Source organism: Haliotis rubra, unplaced genomic scaffold (assembly GCF_003918875.1).
Source record: "Haliotis rubra isolate DU_JTF1 unplaced genomic scaffold, ASM391887v1 Scf4, whole genome shotgun sequence".
Classification (NCBI taxonomy): domain Eukaryota; kingdom Metazoa; phylum Mollusca; class Gastropoda; order Lepetellida; family Haliotidae; genus Haliotis; species Haliotis rubra.
The window spans coordinates 5,485,682-5,508,573 of NW_025767079.1; the positions used below are offsets into that span (position 1 = coordinate 5,485,682).

Consider the following 22,892-nt stretch of genomic DNA (forward strand, 5'->3'; position numbering starts at 1 on the left):
TACACCTCATCACTGTAGGGTAATACACAGCAGCAGCATGGACTTCATGGCGACGTGGAAGGCCTGCAGATCTATCTGACCCCACATGGAAGTAAAAGCAGCCCTTTCCCTTGAACACAAACCGTTATTAGGAAACCAAAACAGCTTTTATCACCTCAGGTAAAATAGGTTTGTGCATTTGAAACTTTTATTATTTTTTTTATAGAATTCATGAGAATAAACATTTAAAGATAAACAAATAAACATTTAAAGATAAACAAAATTAACGATATCTTTCTTTCTTTCCAGGAACACGACAGATACAAGAACATGGTGTATAGTATCAGTTCACCTTGAAGTTACCGACACTGTCCCTTTTCTCAAAATCAAGTTTGTCGTATCGTGGTCTTTTGGCACGTAGTATTTTAGGTGACATCAAATGTCATTACTAATTTGTTAATTTTCTTCCAAATAAACAGATACAGCCCATATCTTAACCATATTGAGAATGTGTGGGGACTAATGAAGGACAGAATAAACCAAAAAGGACATAGAAATATTGAGGCTATGAAGAAAGAAATTGTCGAATATTGGGATACGTTATCAAACGATTTCCTACAAACTTTGATCGCTAGTATACCTAGGCGCGTTCAGTCGTGTATTGCAGGGCAAGGAGGTCTCACAAAGTACTGAGAAGACACTTAGACTGTAAGAGAATAAACGAGAATATTTTTAAACGTTTTATTCGAAATAGACCCAATGTCACACACATTGTGCTCTCGTCCTACATCTGTTAAATACCATTAAAATGACGTTTAACCATTACTCATTCATTACGTCACAAAAAACAGACTTCGAACAACAAACACACATCAGCACAGATGCGCTAATGACGCCCCGTTTAGCGAAGAGCCGGTGTGTGCTCAGTGATACTCCTCTGAACAATGCGTAATGTTCGACGTATGCCATAATCTCAAGTGACGTCATCCCGCTGTACTGTCTCATTAGTTGCCCATATTGTGCAATACATTGGACTGTATGTATATAATCCCGTTTTTGGTTACATAACCCTGATTACACTCATAATTCCACCGATTTCACACACAAACTACCACTGATGTTATATCCACTGGAACACATATTGCAACCATCGTATCTGAAGTGACCGAGACCAGAACGATGCTCAAATTCAGGAGACCAGTGAAGGTCCGGGTTAGAATGAACCTTTGAACAGTAACCCATGCTTTTCGTAAGAGGCGACTAACGGCATCGGGTGATCAGGCTCGCTAGCTTGGTTGACACATGCCATCGGTTCCCAATTGCGCAGGTCGATGCTCATGCTGTTGATCACTGGATTGTCTGGTCCAGACTTGATTATTTACAGACCGCCGCCATATAGCTGGAATATTGCAGATTGTGGCGTAAAACTAAACTCACTCACTCAAATTCAGGAACTGGGGTAATCTGTCCAATCATCCATGTCTCTGTTTAGACTCTCTTTGTAATTCATGCTAATGGGTCTGGAAGGCAGACGAATGACGAGCGTGTGTGTCTGCGTGCGTGCGTGTGCATGTGCGTGTCTGTTTTATTTTGAACTGGTTGGGACTAAGTTTGTTCTATTGTGCTAGAAGGCGAAGACACCAGATCGCAGCTTAACATAAACGTCAGTATACTTGTTCCAACCTCGTAATGCCGAGCAGGCAGGGTAATAACAAGTACCATCTTTTGGTATGATACAGGAATCGAGCCACCACCTTCCGCTTTCAGGACAGATTCACCAGCCACATTGGTGGTATATGAAGATTAGATCTGGTATTAGTGACATTGAATGAAAATGTATTTTCCGACCTAAACCATGCGCGTCTGTTCACATTTCAGTATATACGAACAAATATGATTTATTACATCCCAGTCACTAGCATATAGCTCAGTTCATGAAATGTTTTATTGCACAGTTCGAGTCTCTTTAAGATTCTCCCTAATGGTAAAACTACAACAGACCTGTTTAAACTTGTTTGTATTTACAAAGGATAGAATTTTTTGTTTATCATAATTGGCAGGAAACGTATTTAATAAAAGTCTCTGATTGGCTGAACACCAAGCTGGAAATATATATCCTCAGGTCCACACGAACGTATTATATGTATGTATGTATGTAACTCGATGTATGTGAGGTATTTAATTGACTCCGAACCAGTCCTTGTTCTACCCATTAATGCCGGCGCCAGGCAGGGACCAACCAAGTACCATGTCTTTTGCTATGGTCGGGCATCGAACCCGCGACCTTCCGTTCCACGGACGCTCTAACGTATTCCTCCATGTATGTGTGTGTGTGTGTGTGTGTGTGTGTGTGTGTGTGTGTGTGTGTGTGTGTGTGTGTGTGTGTGTGTGTGTGTGTGTGTGTGTGTGTGTGTGTGTGTGTGTGTGTGTGTGTGTGTGTGTGTGTGTGTGTGTGTGTGTGTGTGTGTGTGTGTATTGACTGTGTGTGTGTGTGCGTGTGTGTACTTTGTCCAGGTGTTCTAAGAGGCAAGTGGAGTTGTTTTCAAGAGAGTAAATACTAAATACCGCAATAACGACCTACTCCGTCTGGTGAAACCGGATTAGAATCCGGAGCTGCTGGACACGATCGCGGAAAACAAATTGTTATTGCGCTTTGGTGACTCCGCAACATACCTGAACTTTGTGTACAGGTGACACAGAAGGAAGTGTACACGGATCGGTCAAACAGAAAGGGGATTTTCATTGGCTGGAGTATGGTGGCTGATTAGGGCCAACGACGCACCTTGTTAATATGCGCAGCAGCTTCACAATATAAGTGTAAGAGCAACCAAGTTCAACAGATCGACCCGTGGACAACGAGGTAAGATATGGTGCTCATATTATCCAGTTTATACTGGTTTCATTTTGAAATGTTTTATATTTGACAGCATTAAGAAATGATCCAATTGAGAAGGATTTTCCATCAAAAATCGACATGTAGTAATTTTAAAGTTCAAGTAATTGAATAACAGCTCTAATTGTCTTATTGTACCAACGGTAATTAAGTTAAGGAAAAGGTCCAACTGGAAACAGAAAGCCTTTCGTTTATGATTTTACAAGCGGGTTGGTCGATGTCCGAAAACTACAACAAATATATTTTTTATCGTACATTTACCCGTAAAGATCTGGGTTAGGATTGATCTTCAGTAACCCATGCTTGTCGTAAGATGCGACTAACGGGATCGGGTGGTCAGGCTCACTGACTTGGTTGACACATGTCATCGTATCCAAACTTTGACACATGTCATCGTATCCCAACTGTGTAGATCGAAGCTCATGCTGTTGATCATTAGATTGTCTGGTCCAGACTCGATTATTTACAGACCGCCGTCATATAGCTGGAATATTGCTGAGTGCGGCGTAAAATCAATTTCACTCACTCACTTTATCGTACAGTTTTAATAGCTGATCTATTTATAAACGAGCGCCTGTGTAAAATATCCAGAAATAACCCAGAAGGATGTAGTAATTAAAATGATTTCGTTGAATTCTATGTGAATTCCACACACAGTGGGAATTCCGTCTAGGTTAATAGGTCCACAGCAATATATGCTTCCCTGAGTTCATGAACTTCATGGAAATTTAACGATTTCGAAATTTGTAATTGCAGCTTTGACCTATCAGATAACCTGGAATACTAAATTATTTAGATGTAACCTAAACAATTTATTTGTGGTGTACAGTACCCTAAGCCCATGTGCACAAGCCTAAATGAGACTTCTCGTTGAATTCGATGTATTAGTATACTACTCACAGTGGGAATTCAGGTTAAGTTTATAGGTCCCCAGCAATTTATGCTTCTCTGAGTTCATTGAAATTTAACGATTTCGAAATTTGTAATTGCAGCTTTGGCCTTTTGAGACATTTTGAAATAATAATTAAGTGAGATATTACCTGTGTGTTTTATGTGTGGGTAAAGGTTATAGAAGATGGAATACAGATGTATAGGGTAAGTGCGCGGACGTCAGAGGGGACAAGCTGTAGGCGTACACGTTGAACATAGGTGGGAGTTGAGAGCGCGCGGGGATCACCGGAGAACCTGACATTAGTGAGTGAATAGAGTTTTACGCCGCCTTTAGCAATATTCCAGCAATATCACGACGGTGGACAACAAAAATGGGCTTCACACATTGTACCCATGTGGGGAATCGAACCCAGGTCTTCAGCATGACGCTTTAACTACTAGGCTACCCCAACGCCCAAGTGCGTAATGCCAGAGTGATGGTAAATTATGTGGCCAGGTGATTGGGCTGCGATTGAGCAAGGGAGGGAAAACTTGTGGAAGGGCGGACCTCAAAGGGGTCTCAAAGGGGAGAGTTATTACACAGGGGGGAAGGCCTGTCTATGCTCAACCGGAAGTTGGTCGTCATCAACTACCATTTCCCCGATAGACAGTGGATCCCGGTAGTGAGCGAGTCTCAAATTTTGTCAGATTTCGATATAACCAAGTAGTAAATGTTTATGTAATCGACTTATCTTATGAGCTGAATGTTCATGGATTATAACCCCTATATCATTTGGTCATGACACATTATATTTTGTAAACAGTGAAAATAAACTGAGCGCTTAGTCTCGAGAATGAAGCCTGTTATTAAAGAATCGTTTAGTTCGTTTGGGGGCGGTGAGATAGCCTAGTGGTTAAAGCGTTCGCTCATCACGCCGAAGACCCGAGTTCGATTCCCTTCATGGGTACAATGCGTTCGCTCATCACGCCGAAGACCCGAGTTCGATTCCCTTCATGGGTACAATGCGTGAAGCCCTTTTCTGGTGTTCCCCGCCGTGATATTGCTGGAATATTGCTAAAAACGGAGTAAAACCATACTCACTCACTGGTCGTTTGAGCTGGAATAAACACTAATATTTCGGGGTGGTTTGCACTGATCATCAGGAAGTCTGAAAGATGATATATTTAATCACTGATCGAGCTGTGAACACTCTTCTGACAATTCAGTGTATATGCATATGTAAATATATCCATTATATTTTTTCACGTATTGTATTTTTAAACAGGATGAAGACGGTGTGTGTTTTGGCGTGTCTTCTTGTCGTTTGTGGAGCACTTTCCTCCGACCTAGGTGAGCAAACATTTCTAGGCAACGTTGAATAGCGCCCCTTCATTTTTCCAGGATGCGCGCATCATAGGTTCGAATCCCGTTTAAGCCCTGGTTATGATCTTTCACCTTTGATTTTTAAATGTCATCATATTACGTACACGTATCTGTTTCTTTTTATTGAGGGGCGGTGGGGTAGCCCAGTGGTTAAAGAGTTCGCTCGTCACACCGAAGACTCGGGTTCGCTTCCCCACAAGGGTATATTGTGTGAAGCCCATTTCTGGTGTCCCCCGCCGTGATATTGCCGGAATATTGCTGAAAGCGGCGTAAAACCCAACTCGCTCACTCACAACTGTTCGTTGCAAAATCCCGATATGTATTTTCTGATGTCTGAGCAACCTTTGCATATCAAGTATTTTCTTACAGGCGTTGCAGTGGAGTTGAAAGAACGCCTCTGCACATGCGTAGTCCGCTGCTGTCCTTTTACTGGCCCATCAATCCTCAAAAGAAGTGTGGCCCAAGCTTTCTCAGACATGGCCCACATTCGACACAAGCGATGTTGTCGTTGCACTAACTGCAATCAGGCTTCTTAGTTTATTTCATGAGTGTGGTTTAGTACCGTTGTAGCAGGGAGACTCTATACGTTGTAGAGTATCCCTGGTTGTAGCTTAGGGGTTAAAGCGTTCGCTCGTCACGCCGAACACTAAGGTTCGATTTTCCACATGGTAGTTTCTGGTGATATTGCTGGAATATTGCTAAAAGCGGCGTAAAACTATATTCACAACTGTGTGATAGGTTTACACTGTAAACATAGTTTGTGTTCGATTGTGTATAAAACATTATAACATTATCAAATGTTGAACGCCATTACGAGTACACAGTAGGATGCATGACATGTCAATGCAGTGCTGGTGGCGATAGTCGCAGTTACACGAAATTACGTAAAGATTCATATTACTAGTACTGGAAATTATTAACAGATTTGCATGAAAGTAATTTTGATTTACACGAACTTGATACGTTTTTCGTCCAGCCTGATTCGTTTTAAACCAAATCCTGAAATTCGAATATAACAAAACGAAAGATGATTCTCACCGTTATGTTTTAGTCTTTTAGAGGCGGTGGGTAGCCTGATGGTTCAAGCGTTCGCTCGTCACTCCGAGACCCGGGTTCAATTTCCCACATGGGTACAATGTGAGGAAACCATTTCTGGTGCCCACCGCCGTAATATTGCTGGAATTTTGCTAAAAGCGGCGTAAAACTGAAGTCACACACTCATTTGTTCCCGCTTGGTCACGAGCGTCAGGTATCACCCTTACATTGATATGTGTTCCGTTGTTCTTCGTACGGGTTTGTTGCCGAATGTATGTACATGAATGGTTTATGATATAAACTGTTGAATGGCCTGCAGAGGCTAGTTTGAGCTGAAATGTCGTCAGTATATATTCACTTTAATTTGTGTACATGTAAGTGTCAATCAGCAGAAAATAAATTGTGGAATACGGCCTCCGAATTACTGTGTATAATCCTTAACACAGAACCAGCTCACCAGGGAGAGAGAGAGAGAGAAAACGGTGGCTGGGGTAGCCTAGTGGTTATTGCATTCTCTCGTCACGCCATCTGGGTTCGATTCCCGAGATGTAGGATGTGGTGTCCCCCGCCGTGATATTGTTAGCATATTGCTAAACGCGGCGTAAATCTAAACCCACTCACCCACTCAATTGATGGGCTTTTAATGATAAGAATGATTGTGTCTCAGATACACCACCCCAGCTGGCGATTAATTTGATCAAACATGTCACTAATTACATCATGTGCACAATCATTTACTGCGCGTTTAGTTTCAACATATCATCCTTCATTATCAAGACTATTTTTGATACGACGTTACAAATTCGACGGGTGTTCTCCCATTTGTGAGAACTCCCAGTTGTGAGACACATTAATTAATGGTTGAGTGCGCATAGGTGTTGCTTCCACATCCCTACAATGAAAGTGGGAACAGACCTGTTGCTGAAGAGTACCCACAAGGGGCATAGTTCATTAAAACAGAAGACATTGTTCGATAGATACAGGAATAATGAAATAGATTATCCAAGATCCACCTGTTTGTCTTGTCTGGATTTCATTTACTGGCCAAAGTCACATAACTGGAATATTGATGAGCAGCCGCTTAGTGGCAATTTTATGAATTGCAAACCGGTTTTATGAAAAAGATAGTCTTCAACGAGCAAGGGAGGTAACTGCGACATCATGCAGCGCCGATACAAAATATGTACCAAATTACATCTGCAAATGTATATTTTCTTAACTCATGTAGAACGAACACAGTTGATTGCATTTACAATTCGAATGGTTCATCCTTGTGGTTGCAAATGTAATTCTAGAGAGATGGAAAGTAACACCCACGTCCAGGGGTGGAAAGAACTTTAAAATTGCTAGTGTACTCCGGTACAGTGGCACATGTAAAATCACTTGCCCTGATAATTTTTCGACTATACCTGCCGATTTTCTTGTTGATTTTTCAAATAAACAACATAATTAACATTGGAAAGTCAACTGGACACCGGTACAGTGTGATATACAAATCTGCTCGCCCGACAGAAAAAAACTCACTTTACTGGGACGTCATGCAATGGGTTATTTTCACCCCTGACGTCAAACCATTCATGGTTTGTAACTATGGTGAAATAAAGAAATTACACAACCTACTGTGTGGACACGCCACAATATGGCGTGCTTGGGATGAGAAACATACTGCCTCGTCAACTGGTGATAAATAGAGAATCTCACCCTCGTGTCTACTGATATCAATTATATCAACATGAGTTGATAAAGTTACAAACATCCGAGGCTTGCCGAGGATATTTTTACCTTTATCAACGAGTGTTGATATAATTGATATCAGTAGACACGAGGATGAGATTCTATTTATAATAAAAAATCATTCTTCATTAGTTTTCAATGAAAACATGTATCTCTCAACACTCTACTACCATTAGACTTGCAGTGCAGCGAGGTCAATAAATTGTCATAGCATTGTGACGTCATCAAGTTGATGACGTCATAGTATTGTCAGGGCATTGTACAAAATCTACTGTCAAAACGATATTTCCTAGGAGATATCATGTGATATCACACAAGCGATATCTCCTGTGGAACACAGTTTTGGCTGATAAATTCCACATGCTAAAGGTCTGCCATAATGTGATCGAAAAGAGTAGTCAAAAGTTAATAAATACATTTTGTTAATTATAGTTAAAACAGTTATTGTAACATTTTTCAAGTGTGTAAATTAATTTCTCTTTAAAATGATCACGAAGTTACATTACAGTGTTTACTTTTTAAAGACATTTACCTGAGTAGGTTAATTGATTATCTTTTAAAGTTTCATTAAGTTACCACCACAAGATTCAGGGTTAATCCATTCTATCAGATAGGGTAGTACGGTGTGTTTTCTTTGTTAATTACCTACTCCACTGTCTCAACAGGGAGTCTCACAATTGGGAGTTCTCACAAATGGGAGTAGACCTTTCGACGTCACTTCTGTCGCTCCCCAAACAACTAAAGATGTGAAACAGCGAATCAGTGTTTAGCTGATGTACGTATTTCTCAATGACCCTATTTCCCCAATATCTCCCACGTCACGGATATGCCCAGGATGCATGTGTTATTCAATTGCTACAACATCCGGACTGTCTCACGCTCGTTGTGTGTCCTCTGCTTTCAGCCTGCGGCGTTCGTTGCTCTGATTGGATTGTATAATCACCTCGTCAAGCGTTTCACAGTTTTCATGTCTCTTTGTAAATCACAAATAGATTAAACACACCAGTGTTTTTACGGTGTTCGCTGTTGTAATTATCTACGCAGCACTTCCTGGTTGTTGACCTTGAATTCGGTGGGAGTAAAATCCTGGTAGGGCTGAAACAATTCAATTGAATAAAGTTATGGACATGTAGCTGATGTAAACTAATTAATAATAATAATTAGTCCATTTATATTCCGCTAAAGCCACACCGAGAGCTTTCTCATAGCGCAGACAGTTCATTATTACCCCGGATAAGCTGCCTGTGAGGTGCTTTAAGGTTATAGTCACATGACCTATACCACCGGGTACCCATTTTCTGCGAGGTGAACAGAGGCAATTTTGAACAAACTCACTTGCTAAAGGTGAGACCACATGTATCATACGTGCTTCGTTGTGGTTGATTATCTAATGTAAACTAATTGATTGTCTAATTAAAGGAAATTCGATAGAAAAAAAAGTGTTTTTGGTTTGTATTTAAATATAAAATTTTAATAAAATATTATCTCAGTTGTATAACAAGTGGATTATCTGAGAGATAAATTGGATTATTCCATTAATTATAGTTATTTCGGCCACCTCCGTGGTGTAGTGGTTAGAGCGTCCGTCCGGAGAGCGGAAGGTCGCGGGTTCGATCCCCGACCGCGTCATACCAAAAGACGTTAAAATATGGTACTTGTTGGTTCCTGCCTGGCGCTCGGCATTAATGGGTACAACAAGGACTGGTCGGCTCGGAGTCAGTATAATGTGTCTGAGTGGGGTATTCATGCTTCACTGCGGCATGGTATCTCAGTGGGCTAGCACTATAAAACGAGCTAAAGTCTGGCCTAGTACAAGCAGCCGCACATACACATATGCACGTCGTCATATGAGCGAAATATTCTCAAGCACGACGTTAAACCCAATTTCACCTCGCCACCTATAGTTATTTCCATTAAACTGTAGCTTCGTTTCAATGAATACTCGAGTCAGTGCAAAGTAGAATGTTGCAAATATAATTCTTTTAAACCGTCGGGGCGGTGGAGTAGCCTACTGGTTAAAGCGTTCGCTCGTCACGCCGAAGACCCGGGTTCGAGTCCCCACAAGGGTACAATATGTGAAGCACATATCTGGTTCCCCCGCCGTGATATTGCTGGAATATTGCTAAAACTAAACTCATTCACTTTTTAAACGTCGGTCCAAAGTTTCTGTTCGTGCACACTCAAAATCAACCATTTCTTCAAGGCAATGTGTTCTGCCATCACTAAACATTATTGGAACTGTCCTTTGATGAAACTATATTTGCATCGACAGTTTGAACGCGACAAATCCGCATCTAACACAAGCAAAGTGAAATCTACCAGGGCAGCTTGGAAGAAACAGCGTCGAACTGACTGTAAATTAACATCAGCTTCTAATGATGAATGGGTAAAAAAAACAACTTACCAAGCAAATTCAACAAAAATATCCCCACCAATACAGTGATATAGAAAAAACCCCATGAAAACCAAAATTACATTATAAGGCAAAAATATAATACGCACGCACGCACGCACGCACGCACGCACGCACGCACGCACGCACGCACACACACACACACACTTATTATCCCCCAGCACATTGGAAAAGAAGAGTGATCGAGGCAGTTTTCAAACTTAAAGAGGATCTGAGATTATGTAGAATCATCACATTTGATAACAATTTTCAGAAAACATCACAGAGAAATGCAACTGACTTATAAAAGGGTATTTGTGGTGTTTTTCGGGAAATAATTCTAAAACACCAGGTGTGTTCTTTCTTTTGTCGGTCAGTTTGTATAGCTTCTCCATTGCCCAGCACCTCAGAGGTGGCCATGGAGGATTACCACTGAGCTGTGTTCATTGCCACGAATCAGGTAAAGTGAACCGATGTTCGTTGTGGAGAGTAGGTGGATGGGTGGCCACTTTCGGCAGCTTGGCTCCTGAGAGTTTCTTGGGCCCGCACTGACTCACATGCACATACTGTCGCCTTGGGTAAATTTCTTTGCCCAAATGTGCCTCTGTTCACCCTGCAATGAATGGGAACCCGGTAGGATAAGATGGTAATGTGATCTTAATATTATTGCGCTTCGCAGGCAGCTTGGGTTGTACATTCCTCACATGGGCGATGGGTATCCTAGTGGTTAAAGCGTTCGTTCGTCACGCCGCTGACCCGGGTTCGAGTTCCCACATTGGTACAATGTGTGAAGCCCATTTCTGGAATATTGCTAAAAGTGGCGTAAAACCATACTCACTACTCTTTAGTGAGATCACAATGATATGAATGCAAACGTAGTGTAATAATAATGTACACGCACATCAGTTCATACACATCAATACATTCAGATATATACAGTAATTATATCGACAAGATGAGTACACCTATGTTGAAACAGTCCCCCTTCAAGGATCAGGACATAACTGTGTTATTGAACATAAAAGATTTCGACTTGCATGTATAAACAAAAGAGCCTTCATCAGCCAATGAAAGACGAGCTTCCTGGCCCGGCTTGTTGGCTCCGCCCACTCCGACGTCCGGGTTGCAGCGTACATAAACCGCAGAAACTTGACACTGATTGAATGACAAACGGCATTTCAAGCTTTTGTTTTCCTGCAAGGTAAGGTATATTTTGGCATGGCATTTTCTTAATATTTAACGATAGCATAAAATTTATTTTAGGTGGCGTATGGTCCTGTGCATAGAGCTCAGGTCACAACCAGTTGAAACTAAGCCATGTTGGGTGCGGAGAGTCATTGGATGGGTGACCGTGTGCGCGAGCTTGACTCCTGAGAGTTTTCAGGACTTCAGTCCTGCCCCACAACGAAGCACATGTGATACATGAGGTCTCACAAGGAAGTGAGATTGTTCAAAATTGCCTCTGTTCACCCAGCAGAAAATGGGTACCCGGTGAAGTAAGTCGTGAGACTATTAACCTTCCTGCGCCTAACAGGCAGCTTGGGCTTGAGCAGGATATCTAGCCTGGAAAAGGCGCGTTTAAATATTCTCATTATTATTATTATAAGACTGAAGAGCTAATGTTCAGTTACACGCCGACTTTGATGCTCACACTATGCTGATTCCGATCCGACCCTTCCTTGTTGTATCCTCATAACATCGATCACCAGGCATGGTAACAACAAATACCATAATTCTCGTGACTTGTGTTGGTATGAACGCAGCAAGGGAATCAAACTCCTCTCTTCCTCTCTCCAGGCAGACGCCGCTGCAACAGTGAGGTGAGGTGAAATTGGGTTTAACGTCGTGCTTGAGAATATTTCGCTCATATGACGACGTGCATGCGTGTGTATGTGTATGCGCGGCTGCTTGTACTAGCCCAAACTTAAGCTGGTTTCATAGTGCTAGCCCACTGAGATACCATATCGCAGTGAAGCATGAATACCCCACTCAGACACATTATACTGACTCCGAACCGACCAGTCCTTGTTGTACCCATTAATGCCGAGCGCCAGGCAGGGACCAACAAGTACCATATTTTGGTATGACGCTGCAACAGTAGTGAGTGAGTGAGTTTGGTTTTACGCCGCTTTTAGCAACATTCCAGCAATATCACGCGGGGGACACCAGAAATGGCCTTCACACATTGTACCCATGTGGGGAATCGAACCCGGGTCTTCGGCGTGACGTTTTTCCATACTGCATGGTTAGTTTAATAATGTCTGTATTATTTAAACGACACTCAAGTTCCAGTGTGCGAAATAGTTTCCAAATTTTGCTAGCCAGTCGGGCTAGCTATGCCTAAAAGTTACTAGCCCACAAAAAATCCACTAGCCTGAAATTTGAATGTAGAAACTAAGCAAGCGATTACAAAAATAGATGAGAATAAGATATAGTCGGCATGATAATTAATCGGTTTCATAATTAAGCTGCTAATATGATGAATCTTTTTATCAAGCCATAATCTTGCATGATTTAAAAGTGTGTTATTACTTAACAAGTCGGAGTGCTATATTTACAAAATGACCCCATGAAAATTCACTAGCCAGTGACTGTGGAGATTTACTGGCCCGACTGGATTTTTACTAGCCATGGGCTAGCGGGCCAGTGACTATTTCGCATACTGGCCACTCAGCATTCAAATGATATAATTCGAAGGGTAAAAACTGAGCATTTCTTTGAACCGAGACTCGATTATTTACAGACAACCGTCATATGAAACTGGATTGTTGCGTAATCCAATAAAACATGAAACAACAAACAAACACAACCGGGGTATATAGTACAGGGCCCCATTCCTCAAAGCGATCGTAGCGCTACGACAGTCGTAACTCCCATACTATAACATAGACTTACGACTGTCGTAACTCCCATACTATAACATAGACTTACGACTGTCGTAGCGCTACGATCGCTTTGAGGAACGGGGCCCTGGTGTATACTGTTCGCCTGGCGTCATCACAGAAGTTTCATACCGTCCCCCTTTCTCAGTGGTATCTTTTTCTAAGACAGATTAATTCATGGCGTTTTATATTTGCCTACATTTTGCAATGGATAAACTCATTCCCTGTAAATCTGGTAAAGTTACGATGAAGGATTTTCCTAATCTTTGGTAAACAATTTGAAATATCACAAATGCAGTTTAACTAAAAGTGACAAAGAACGTCCCATACATCATAAGAAATAGAAGTCACAATTCCGACAATGTCCTGAATCGCTATCAATTAGAGATGATACCGTGTGGCTGATAAAAAGTGAGCTAACTCTTCACCCAAAAGTCTACTGATCCTAGTCATAAACACACAGGTATATGTATCTGTAAAATCAATTCCCTTGTCTCCCACCAAGTTTATACAGTGACGCTGCAAAAGAGTGTTTGAAAGAAAGAACGAATAAGAAACACCGACAACAACCGACAAAACAACAAACAAAACTAAGGTGTTTCCCACATGGCAGGGTGACTGAATTTCTAAAGGGGTACCCTTATTCCAAAAAGGGCATGCCATGTCAGATTACCAAGTATTATGTTAAGTTATTCTTAAAGACTCAAAGAGCAGAGTTATTTCACTTAACTTTAACATGAAATAGAAACTAAAAACCTCCGAGTGTTCATATCAATTAAAACACTTATGTCCATTGTTCTTGGAAGTGTTTTATTAGCGTAACTGAATAACCGCCCTAGGGCAATTATTTCTATTTAAAAACAATAAAATTGTACTCATTTTGATAATCCTCATCATGCCTAATACATTACACGCGTATTAATAAGTATGTCCTCGTGGTGTAAGCCGTTTGGTCGGTCTATAAGGGTGATTAACCTGTACGTATTGTATTAAAAAGGGCAGGGCACCAAATAAAAAGGGGAAACACTAAAACCAAAATACAAAACAAAGAAAGCAAATAAAGCGAAATGATTTAAAATGATAATTTAAATATATGTTCCCGCATGTAATTCAATACTATCGAATAACCGTTTCACCATTTTGTGTTTGTATTTTTTTATTGACCATGAAAAGTGGGTGTTCATTTGCTTTTACCTGACAGTTTAATTATCAACAAAGTAAGCTGGAACTGTAATTATGTTTGTTAACATCATCATCATCATCATCATCATCATCATCACCACTGTTGTTGTTTTCAGGATGAATGCAGCCCTCTGGCTCTCAGTGATCCTTCTCCTGGTGCCTCCAATCACCTGTCAGTCATGTAGGTACACGCACACTCGTATGGAATCCCAGAAGGGACATTGTCGCCTGTTGCATTATGTGAAAAACCAATGTGTTAACATTGAACGATTTGTTTAACTGTAAACGAATTAGTGTTTAAATATTTGTAAATATTTTGTACAAAAAAAGGTAAATTTTGTAATGCCATCATGAAAACTGTAAATGTTCCCTGTAAACCATTCCGCCATTCTATGACCTGTATATTTGTACCTCTTTCGCCGAGTATCCCGGCCTGAGCATAAATAGAGTTGATTAACCGAGAGTGTTTCCGTATCATTAATATAATATATTAGGAATAGAAATTGTATTATGCGACTCTTTTCGCGAGCATAATGCATATTTTTTATCCGTAATATATGATATTAATGATACGGAAACACACGAGGTTAATAATCTCTTTATCGTATTACAAGTTCTGTTCTGTTCTGTCGCGTTGTCGTCCTTGCAAAACCAAACAAAAAGTATCAAAATTAACCAAAGTGCGACAATGTCCCTCCTCGGATTCCATACTCCCGTGTGTCGATTTCACACTTCCTTAACATTGTCATATATTTGTATATAGTTTAATGCTACACTCTGCAATGTTCCAGACGTATGACGGAGGTCTGTAAATAACCAGTCTGAACCAGACAATCCAGTGACTGACATCATGAGCATCGACGTACGCATATGGGATATTACACGGGTACCATCATGCCATTTGGTCAGGCTCACTGACTTGGCTGACATATGTCTTCGTATCCCAGTTCCGTAGATCGATGCTCATGCTGTTGAACACTGGATTGTCTGGTCCAGACTCAATTATTTACAGACCACCATTATATAGCTGGAATATTGCTGTGTGCGGCGTTAAACAACAAACCATCCAAAATACACACGGAAGGCTGAAGGTTCTGGGTATTTAAGAAGCAAATGGCAATGCTGTTTCTCATCAAATGTCATCCTGTTTATATTCAAATTATATGTTTAGAATAAGTCGATGCTCTATTACTCAATAATATTAAAGCGACGAAACGTTTCAGCATCCACAAGAAGTCTCTACTGAAAGTGATTCAATTGTACAATTTCGACTTGAGTGAGTGAGTTTAATTTTACGCCGTTTTTAAGCAATATTCCAGCAATATCACGGCGGGGGACACCAGAAATGGGCTTCACACATTGTACCCATGTGGGGAATCGAACCCGGGTCTTCGGAGTGACGAGCGAACTCTTTAACTACTAGGCTACCCCACCGCCCCATAAATAATTGAGTTCCCGACAAGATAAATTGTCAAATTGTAATACAACATACACCTACTTACTCGTTTATAAACACTTTTATTCATTGTTGTTCTTCAGATGAAGACTATTTCAACGACATCGTGTACTGTACGTGTGAAATCAGATGCTGCCCCGAGTTCCTGTCGAAACTGAGCAAGAGAAGTGTTTCCCAAGCCTTCTTCGACATGGCCCATGTTCGACACAAACGGTGTTGTGGATGCACGCGTTGCCAGGACTACCCATGGATGTCTGATAGAAGAGGAAAATCGAGACGGAATTGAGTTCATGCGACTGTCAACTTAAACCCCCCAAAAGATGAAGAAATAAAGTCTAGCTGAGAACCATTTCGATGTCATTGTTGCCATGGGAAACGTTTGGACATCCCAGCAAGAGTTTTCACGAAACTGAGATAAAATCCCAACATTGTTGGTAAAATGTATAAATGTGGAAGGGAATTATGTTAAAATAAATAATTTTAATATCTTCATTAATATTTTCGTTTCATTTGAGGTTCGTAGTTTATCGGTCGTCCGTGTATTGACCCTCGCCAGGGGTTTACAAAGGCTTGTGCTAAGATTATTTCACAAGTCCCAATTATTCAGGTCGGTTGACCCATACACAAGATAAAGTTTAATTTTTTAAATGTATATCTTTTTAAAAGGTTTCAAAAGGGAGTTGAAACGAATGGAAGCCCAAACTCTCATGACGATTCAACTGTATTATGTATGCATGTATCCAGTGTCAAGCATCAAACCCAACTCACTCACTAACTCACTCACTCACTCACTCACTCACTCACTGCAATGGCCAGTGTATAAAGAGGATGATGGCTTGTTGATATGTGGTTTGTCAGCGCTATATATGCGCCTGATAAAATGTCGTACAGTTAATATACTTAAAAATAATAGGGGGAACTTCATTTTTAATTTACGATTGAAAAGATTGTGAGGTATATCGGAGTCAATCGATGTTGTTATAATCATGAATGTTTTGAGAGTTCATCACCACTTGCACTTCCTTATGACCATAGTTGTTTGTACAGCAATCGCTCTTGAGAGATGATTGGTGTATGGTGTGAAATTTGTACGATTTACATTTTCACACAAAAAAACAGGCTAGAAACAAACACTAATAACTGTGTGATGCAAGATGATTGTCAAAATTAATGGTCTACAGTGATTTATCGACCTTCTTGAAAACCGTCAAAATCAAGAATGACAACCATGCACGTGTGTGGGGCTACTGTGTTGTGCACGTGCATCCCAGTGCGTTGTGTTTAGGGGTGGTGATAAAGAGAAATGGTGGTGCGTTCATAAGATGTCTGTCTTTGAAAGGTTTGTTAAAGCTTATACTTCCTATCCATATTGAAAGCTCAGGTTCCCCTACTTTTCTCAGAGAGTATGATATACAAAAAAAGAGGTGATGAAAAAATTCCTTGTCCTTTCATTCGCGTATCTTTTGCGCTTTGACGGATTTTAATCATTTGTAAACAAGATCGCCTGCAACATACATGATATACGGGGTTTATCAACTAATTCATAACAACCGTATCCTTCAAAATGTGAAATATTGATTACAGGCGACGAGAATAAGTCCATGAATAGGTCTCATGGTCTTCTCCGTTCACTTCACAAGGCCCTTCGACATTGGTATTGAACCCATTTCAATATTGCTTAACGCTTTAATTTTCCTTGGAATTGTACGCCGAGATTATTTCCTAGCTGCGGGCTCTCTGACGCATTAATCGTGAACTGGCAGCTGGCAGATAGTTTAAATGGTGAGGGCATCTTGGCGCATTCCTGCGTGAACACTACATTCCTAGTTGATGTGGCAATGACGTATTCAGAGGTGACTGCCCCATGCCACATCCTTAGTGACTTACCCATGTCACATCCTTGGTGACTGCCCCATGCTACATCCTTGGTGACTTACCCATGACACATCCTTGGTGACTTACCCATGGCTCATCCTTGGCTACATCCTTGACACATCCTTGGTGACTTACCCATCACACATCTTGGTGACTTACCCATGCTACATCATCATTACCCATGCCACATCCTTGGTGACTTACCCATCACACATCCTTGGTGACTTACCCATCACATCCTTGGTGACTTACCCATGCTACATCCTTGGTGACTTACCCATCACACATCCTTGGTGACTTACCCATCACACATCCTTGGTGACTTACCCATGCCACATCCTTGGTGACTTACCCATCACACATCCTTGGTGGTGACTTACCCATGCCACATCCTTGGTGACTTACCCATCACACATCCCATGGTGACTTACATCCTTGGTGACTTACCCATCACACCTTGGTGACTCCTTGGTCACACATCCTTGGTGACTTACCCATGCCACATCCTTGGTGACTTACCCATGCCACATCCTTGGTGACTTACCCATCACACATCCTTGGTGACTTACCCATCACACATCCTTGGTGACTTACCCATCACACATCCTTGGTGACTTACCCATCACACATCCTTGGTGACTTACCCATCCACATCCTTGGTGACTTACCCATCACACATCCTTGGTGACCCATACCCATGGTGACATCACTTACCCATCACACATCCTTGGTGACTTACCCATGCCACATCCTTGGTGACTTACCCATGCTACATCCTTGGTGACTTACCCATCACACATCCTTGGTGACTTACCCATGCCACATCCTTGGTGACTTACCCATCACACATCCTTGGTGACTTACCCATCACACATCCTTGGTGACTTACCTTACACATCCATGACTTACCCATCACATCCTTGGTGACTTACCCATCACACATCCTTGGTGACTTACCCATGACACATCCTTGGTGACTTACTTACCCTTGGTGACTTACCACATCCTTGGTGACTTACCCATATCCTTGGTGACTTACCCATCTAACATCCTTGGTGACTTACACATCCTTCCTTGTGACTTACCCATCACACATCCTTGGTGACTTACCCATGCCATCCTCCTTGGTGACTTACCCATGGTGACACATCCTTGGTGACTTACCCATGCTACATCCTTGGTGACTTCCCATGTTCCACACATCCTTAATGTGACACCCATGACACATCCATCCTTACCCATGCTACATTTATGTGTCCATCCATGTGTTCCATCCTTGTGTCCCATCCACATTGTGTTCCATGCATCCTTATCCACATCCTTGTTGTTTCCATCCATCCATGTTGTTTCCATGTTCCATGTTATTCCATATTTCCATCCATGTTTCCATCCATATTGTTCCATCCATACATCCTTCCTGTTCCATCCATCCATGTGTTTCCACATCCATGTTATTCCTTCCATCATATCCATGTTCCATCTTTCCATCCATTACCATCCTTGTGTTATCCATCCATCCCTGTTGTCCATCCATGTTATTTCCATCATCCTTGTGTTCCTTCCATCCTTATCATGTGTTCCACATCCATGGTGTGTTTCCATCCATCCACTGTGTTCCATCCATGTGTTCCACCATCCATATGTGTTCTACATCCATGTTGGCTTCCATATCCCATTGTTGGCTTTCCATCCATTGGTGTTCATCATCCATTTCCATCCATCCTTGTGTTCCACCATCCATGTTCTTCCATCATATGTTCCATCCATGTGTCCATCCTTGTTGTTCTTCCATCCATGTGTTCCATCCATATTTACATCTTGTTCCATCCTTGTGTTCCCATCCATCCATGTTGTTTCCATCTGTGGTTGTTTCCACCATCCATCCTTGTTCCATCCATGTGTTCCTCCATCCACATCCTTGTTATTTTCATCCATCATGTCCATGCATCCTTGTGTTCCTCCACATCCATGTGTTCCACCATCCACATCCATGTTGTTCCTTCCACCATTATTTCCACATCCATGTGTTCCACCATCCATCCATGTGTGTTCCTATCCACATCCTTCCTTGTCCACCATCCATCCTTGGTGTCCTTATCCATGGTGTTCCATCCATGTTGTTCCTTGTTCCATCCATCCATCCTTGTGTTCCATCCATGTGTTCCATCCACATCATGGTGTTCCATCCATTCCATGTGTTTCCTTCCATCCATCCTTGTGTTCCACCATCCCATGTGTTTCCTTCCATTTATGTGTTCCTTTCCATCCATCCATGTTGGTGTTCCATCCATCCATGTTGTTCCACCATCCACATGTGTTCCATCCATCCATGTATATTTCCTTCCATGTGTGTTTCCATCCATCCATCCTTGTGTTCCACCATCCACCATCCTTGGTGTTCCACCATCCACATCCATGTGTTCACCATCCATGTGTGTCCATCATGTTCCACCATCCATCCATGTGTGTTCACACCATCCATGTGTTCCATCCATCCATGTGTTCCTTCCATCATCCATGTTTCTTATCCATGGTGGTTTCCATGTCCATGTTTCCTCCATGCATGTGGCCACCATCCATCATCCATGTGTGTCCTTGTGTTCCATCCATACATCCATGTGTTCCATCCATGGTGTGTGCCATCCATGTGTTCCATGTCCATGTGTGTCCATGTGTTGGTGGCTATCCACATGTGGCTTGGCATCCATCCATCCTGGTGTTCCTTCCATCCTTGGTGTTCCATCCATGTTCATCCTTGGTGTCATCCTTGGTGTGTGGCCACATGTGTTCCATACCACATCCTTGGTGTTCCATCCATGCATGTTTCCTTGGTATCCATGTGTTGGCTTGTCCATCCATCCATGGTGTGCTTGGTGGCTCCATCCTGGTGTTTCTACATCCTTGGTGTTCCTTGTCCTTGTTGTTCATGTCCATCCATGGTGGCCACATCCATCCTGGTGTCCACATCCATGTTGGTGGCCTTGTGTTCCTTGGTGTGTCCATCCACATCCTGTGTGTTTCCTTGGTGTTCCTTGGTGTTCCATCCGTGTTGGCCATCCATCCATCCTTGGTGTTCCATTGTGTGGCCATCATGTGTGTCCATGGTGGCCATCCATGTGTGTTCCTTGGTGTGTGTCCTTGTTGTCCATGTGGCTCCACATCCTTGGTGTGTCCATGTGTGGCCATCCATGTGTGTTCCTTGTGTGTCCATCCATGTGTGTGTGTGTCCTTGGTGTTCCATCCATGTGTGTCCATGTCCATGTGTGTCCTGTGTGTGTCCATCCATGTGTGTCCTTGTTGTGTGTCCTTGGTGTTCCACATCATTGGTGTGTCCTTGGTGGGCCACATCCTTGGTGTGTCCATGTGGTGGTGTTCCATCCATGGTGGCTTGGTGGTGTCCATCCTTGGTGTGTCCATGTGTGTCCATCCATCCTTGGTGGCTTCCTTGTGTGTTGGTGTCCTTGGTGTCCATCCTTGGTGTGTCATGTGTGCATGGTGTGCCATGGTCTCCATGGTGTGTCATGTTGGTGTTCCATCCTTGTGTGTGGTGTGTCTGTGGCTGTCCATGTGTGTGTCCATCCTTGGTGTCCATGTGTCCTTGTCCATGGTGTGTCCATCCATGGTTGGCTTCCATCCTTGTGCTTGGCTGTCATGTCCTTGGTTGGTTGTTGGTGTTCCTTGTCATGGTGGTGTCCATCCTTGGTGTCATGTGTGTCCACATCATGTGTGTCCATGGTTGGTGTCCATCCTTGGTGTCCTTGTTGGCCATCCATCATTGGTGGCCATCCACATGGTTGGTGTCCATCCTTTGTTCCTGTCCATCCTTCCTTGTTGCCATGGCCACATCCATGGTTGTCCTCGTTGGCCATCCTTGTGGGCTTCCATCCATCCTTGTCATCATGATTTGTCCACTGTTCCCATCCTTGGTGTTTCCTTCCTTCCATGGTTTATCCATGTTCCATCCACATCCTTGTTGTTCCCATCCATTGTTCCCTGTCCCATCCTTGTCCATCCATATTTATTTCCACCATCCTTGTTTCCATTTCCTTGTGTTCCATCCATCCATACTTCCTTATTTCCACATCCATTCCATCCTTGTGTTCCCATCCACATCCTTGTTTCCATTTTATCCATATTTATCCATCCATCCATTTCCCATTCCATATTCCTATTTCCACCATTCCATCCATGTTCCATCCATCCATGTCCATGTTCCATCACCATGTTCCTTCCACATCCATTTCCATCCATCCATGTGTTCCATCTTCCACATCCCACCATCCATTATTCCATATTCCATCCATGTGTTCCACTCCTTCCATACATCCTTGTGTTCTATTCCATCCTTGTGTTCCATCCACATCCATATTTCATGTGTTCCACCATCCATCCATGTTCCATCCATCCATGTTGTTCCCATCCTTATTTCCACCATTCCATCCATGTGTTTCCATCCATGTTGTTCCACCATACCATCCATCTTGTTCCTTCCATCCACATTGTTCATGTTTCCATCCATGTGTTCCTTCCTTCCTTCCATCCATGTTCCATCCTTCCATTCCATCCATCCTTGGTGTTCCATCCATCCATCATGTCCTTCATCCATCTGTTGTTCCATCCACATCCTTGTTGTTCCTACCATCCTTTCCATCCATCCATCCATGTTCCTTCCATCCATGTTCCTACCACATCCATGTTGTGTATCCATCCTTGTGTTTCCACCATCCATATTCCATCCTTCCATATTTCCTTGTTCCATGTTGTTCCATCCATCCATGTTTTCCATCCATGTTCCATCTCCATGTTCCATATCCATCATTGTTCTTCTCCATCCTTGTGTTCCATGTGTCCTGTGTGTTCCCATCTTGTTGTTTTTACCATCCATTGGTGTTTATCCATGTGTGTTCCACCATCCATCCTTGGTGTTTCCTTCTTCCATGTTGGCCACCATACTACATCCTTGGTGTTTCCACTCCATCCTTGGTGTTTCCATCCATCTCCATATTCCATCCATGTTGTTCACATCCATCATGTTCCTTCCACATCCTTGGTGTTTCTTTCCATCCACATCCATGTTGGTTCCTTGGTGTTTTCCATATCCATCATGTTGTTTCCTATCCACATCCTTGTTGGCTCCTCCATGTTGTGTTCCATCCATCATGGTGTTTCCATCCACATCTTTGTGTTCCATCCATCCTTGTGTTCCCATC

At 42.3% G+C, this 22,892-nt stretch overlaps 1 protein-coding gene and 1 long non-coding RNA gene across 2 annotated transcripts; both read left to right on the plus strand.

The window, feature by feature from the left end:
- The first annotated feature begins 5,026 nt into the window (after window positions 1-5,026).
- LOC124287269 lies at window positions 5,027-6,574 on the plus strand. The gene is made up of 2 exons (XR_006901242.1): window positions 5,027-5,093; window positions 5,496-6,574. It is a non-coding gene; the product is annotated as an uncharacterized LOC124287269 (long non-coding RNA).
- A 4,847-nt stretch (window positions 6,575-11,421) lies between these two features.
- On the plus strand, window positions 11,422-16,299 carry LOC124287266. Its single transcript, XM_046723768.1, has 3 exons — window positions 11,422-11,488; window positions 14,468-14,532; window positions 15,891-16,299. Exons 1-3 carry the CDS (start codon window positions 11,451-11,453, stop codon window positions 16,091-16,093), a joined length of 306 nt encoding a protein of 101 aa, XP_046579724.1. The 5' UTR covers window positions 11,422-11,450; the 3' UTR covers window positions 16,094-16,299.
- The last annotated feature ends 6,593 nt before the right edge of the window (window positions 16,300-22,892 follow it).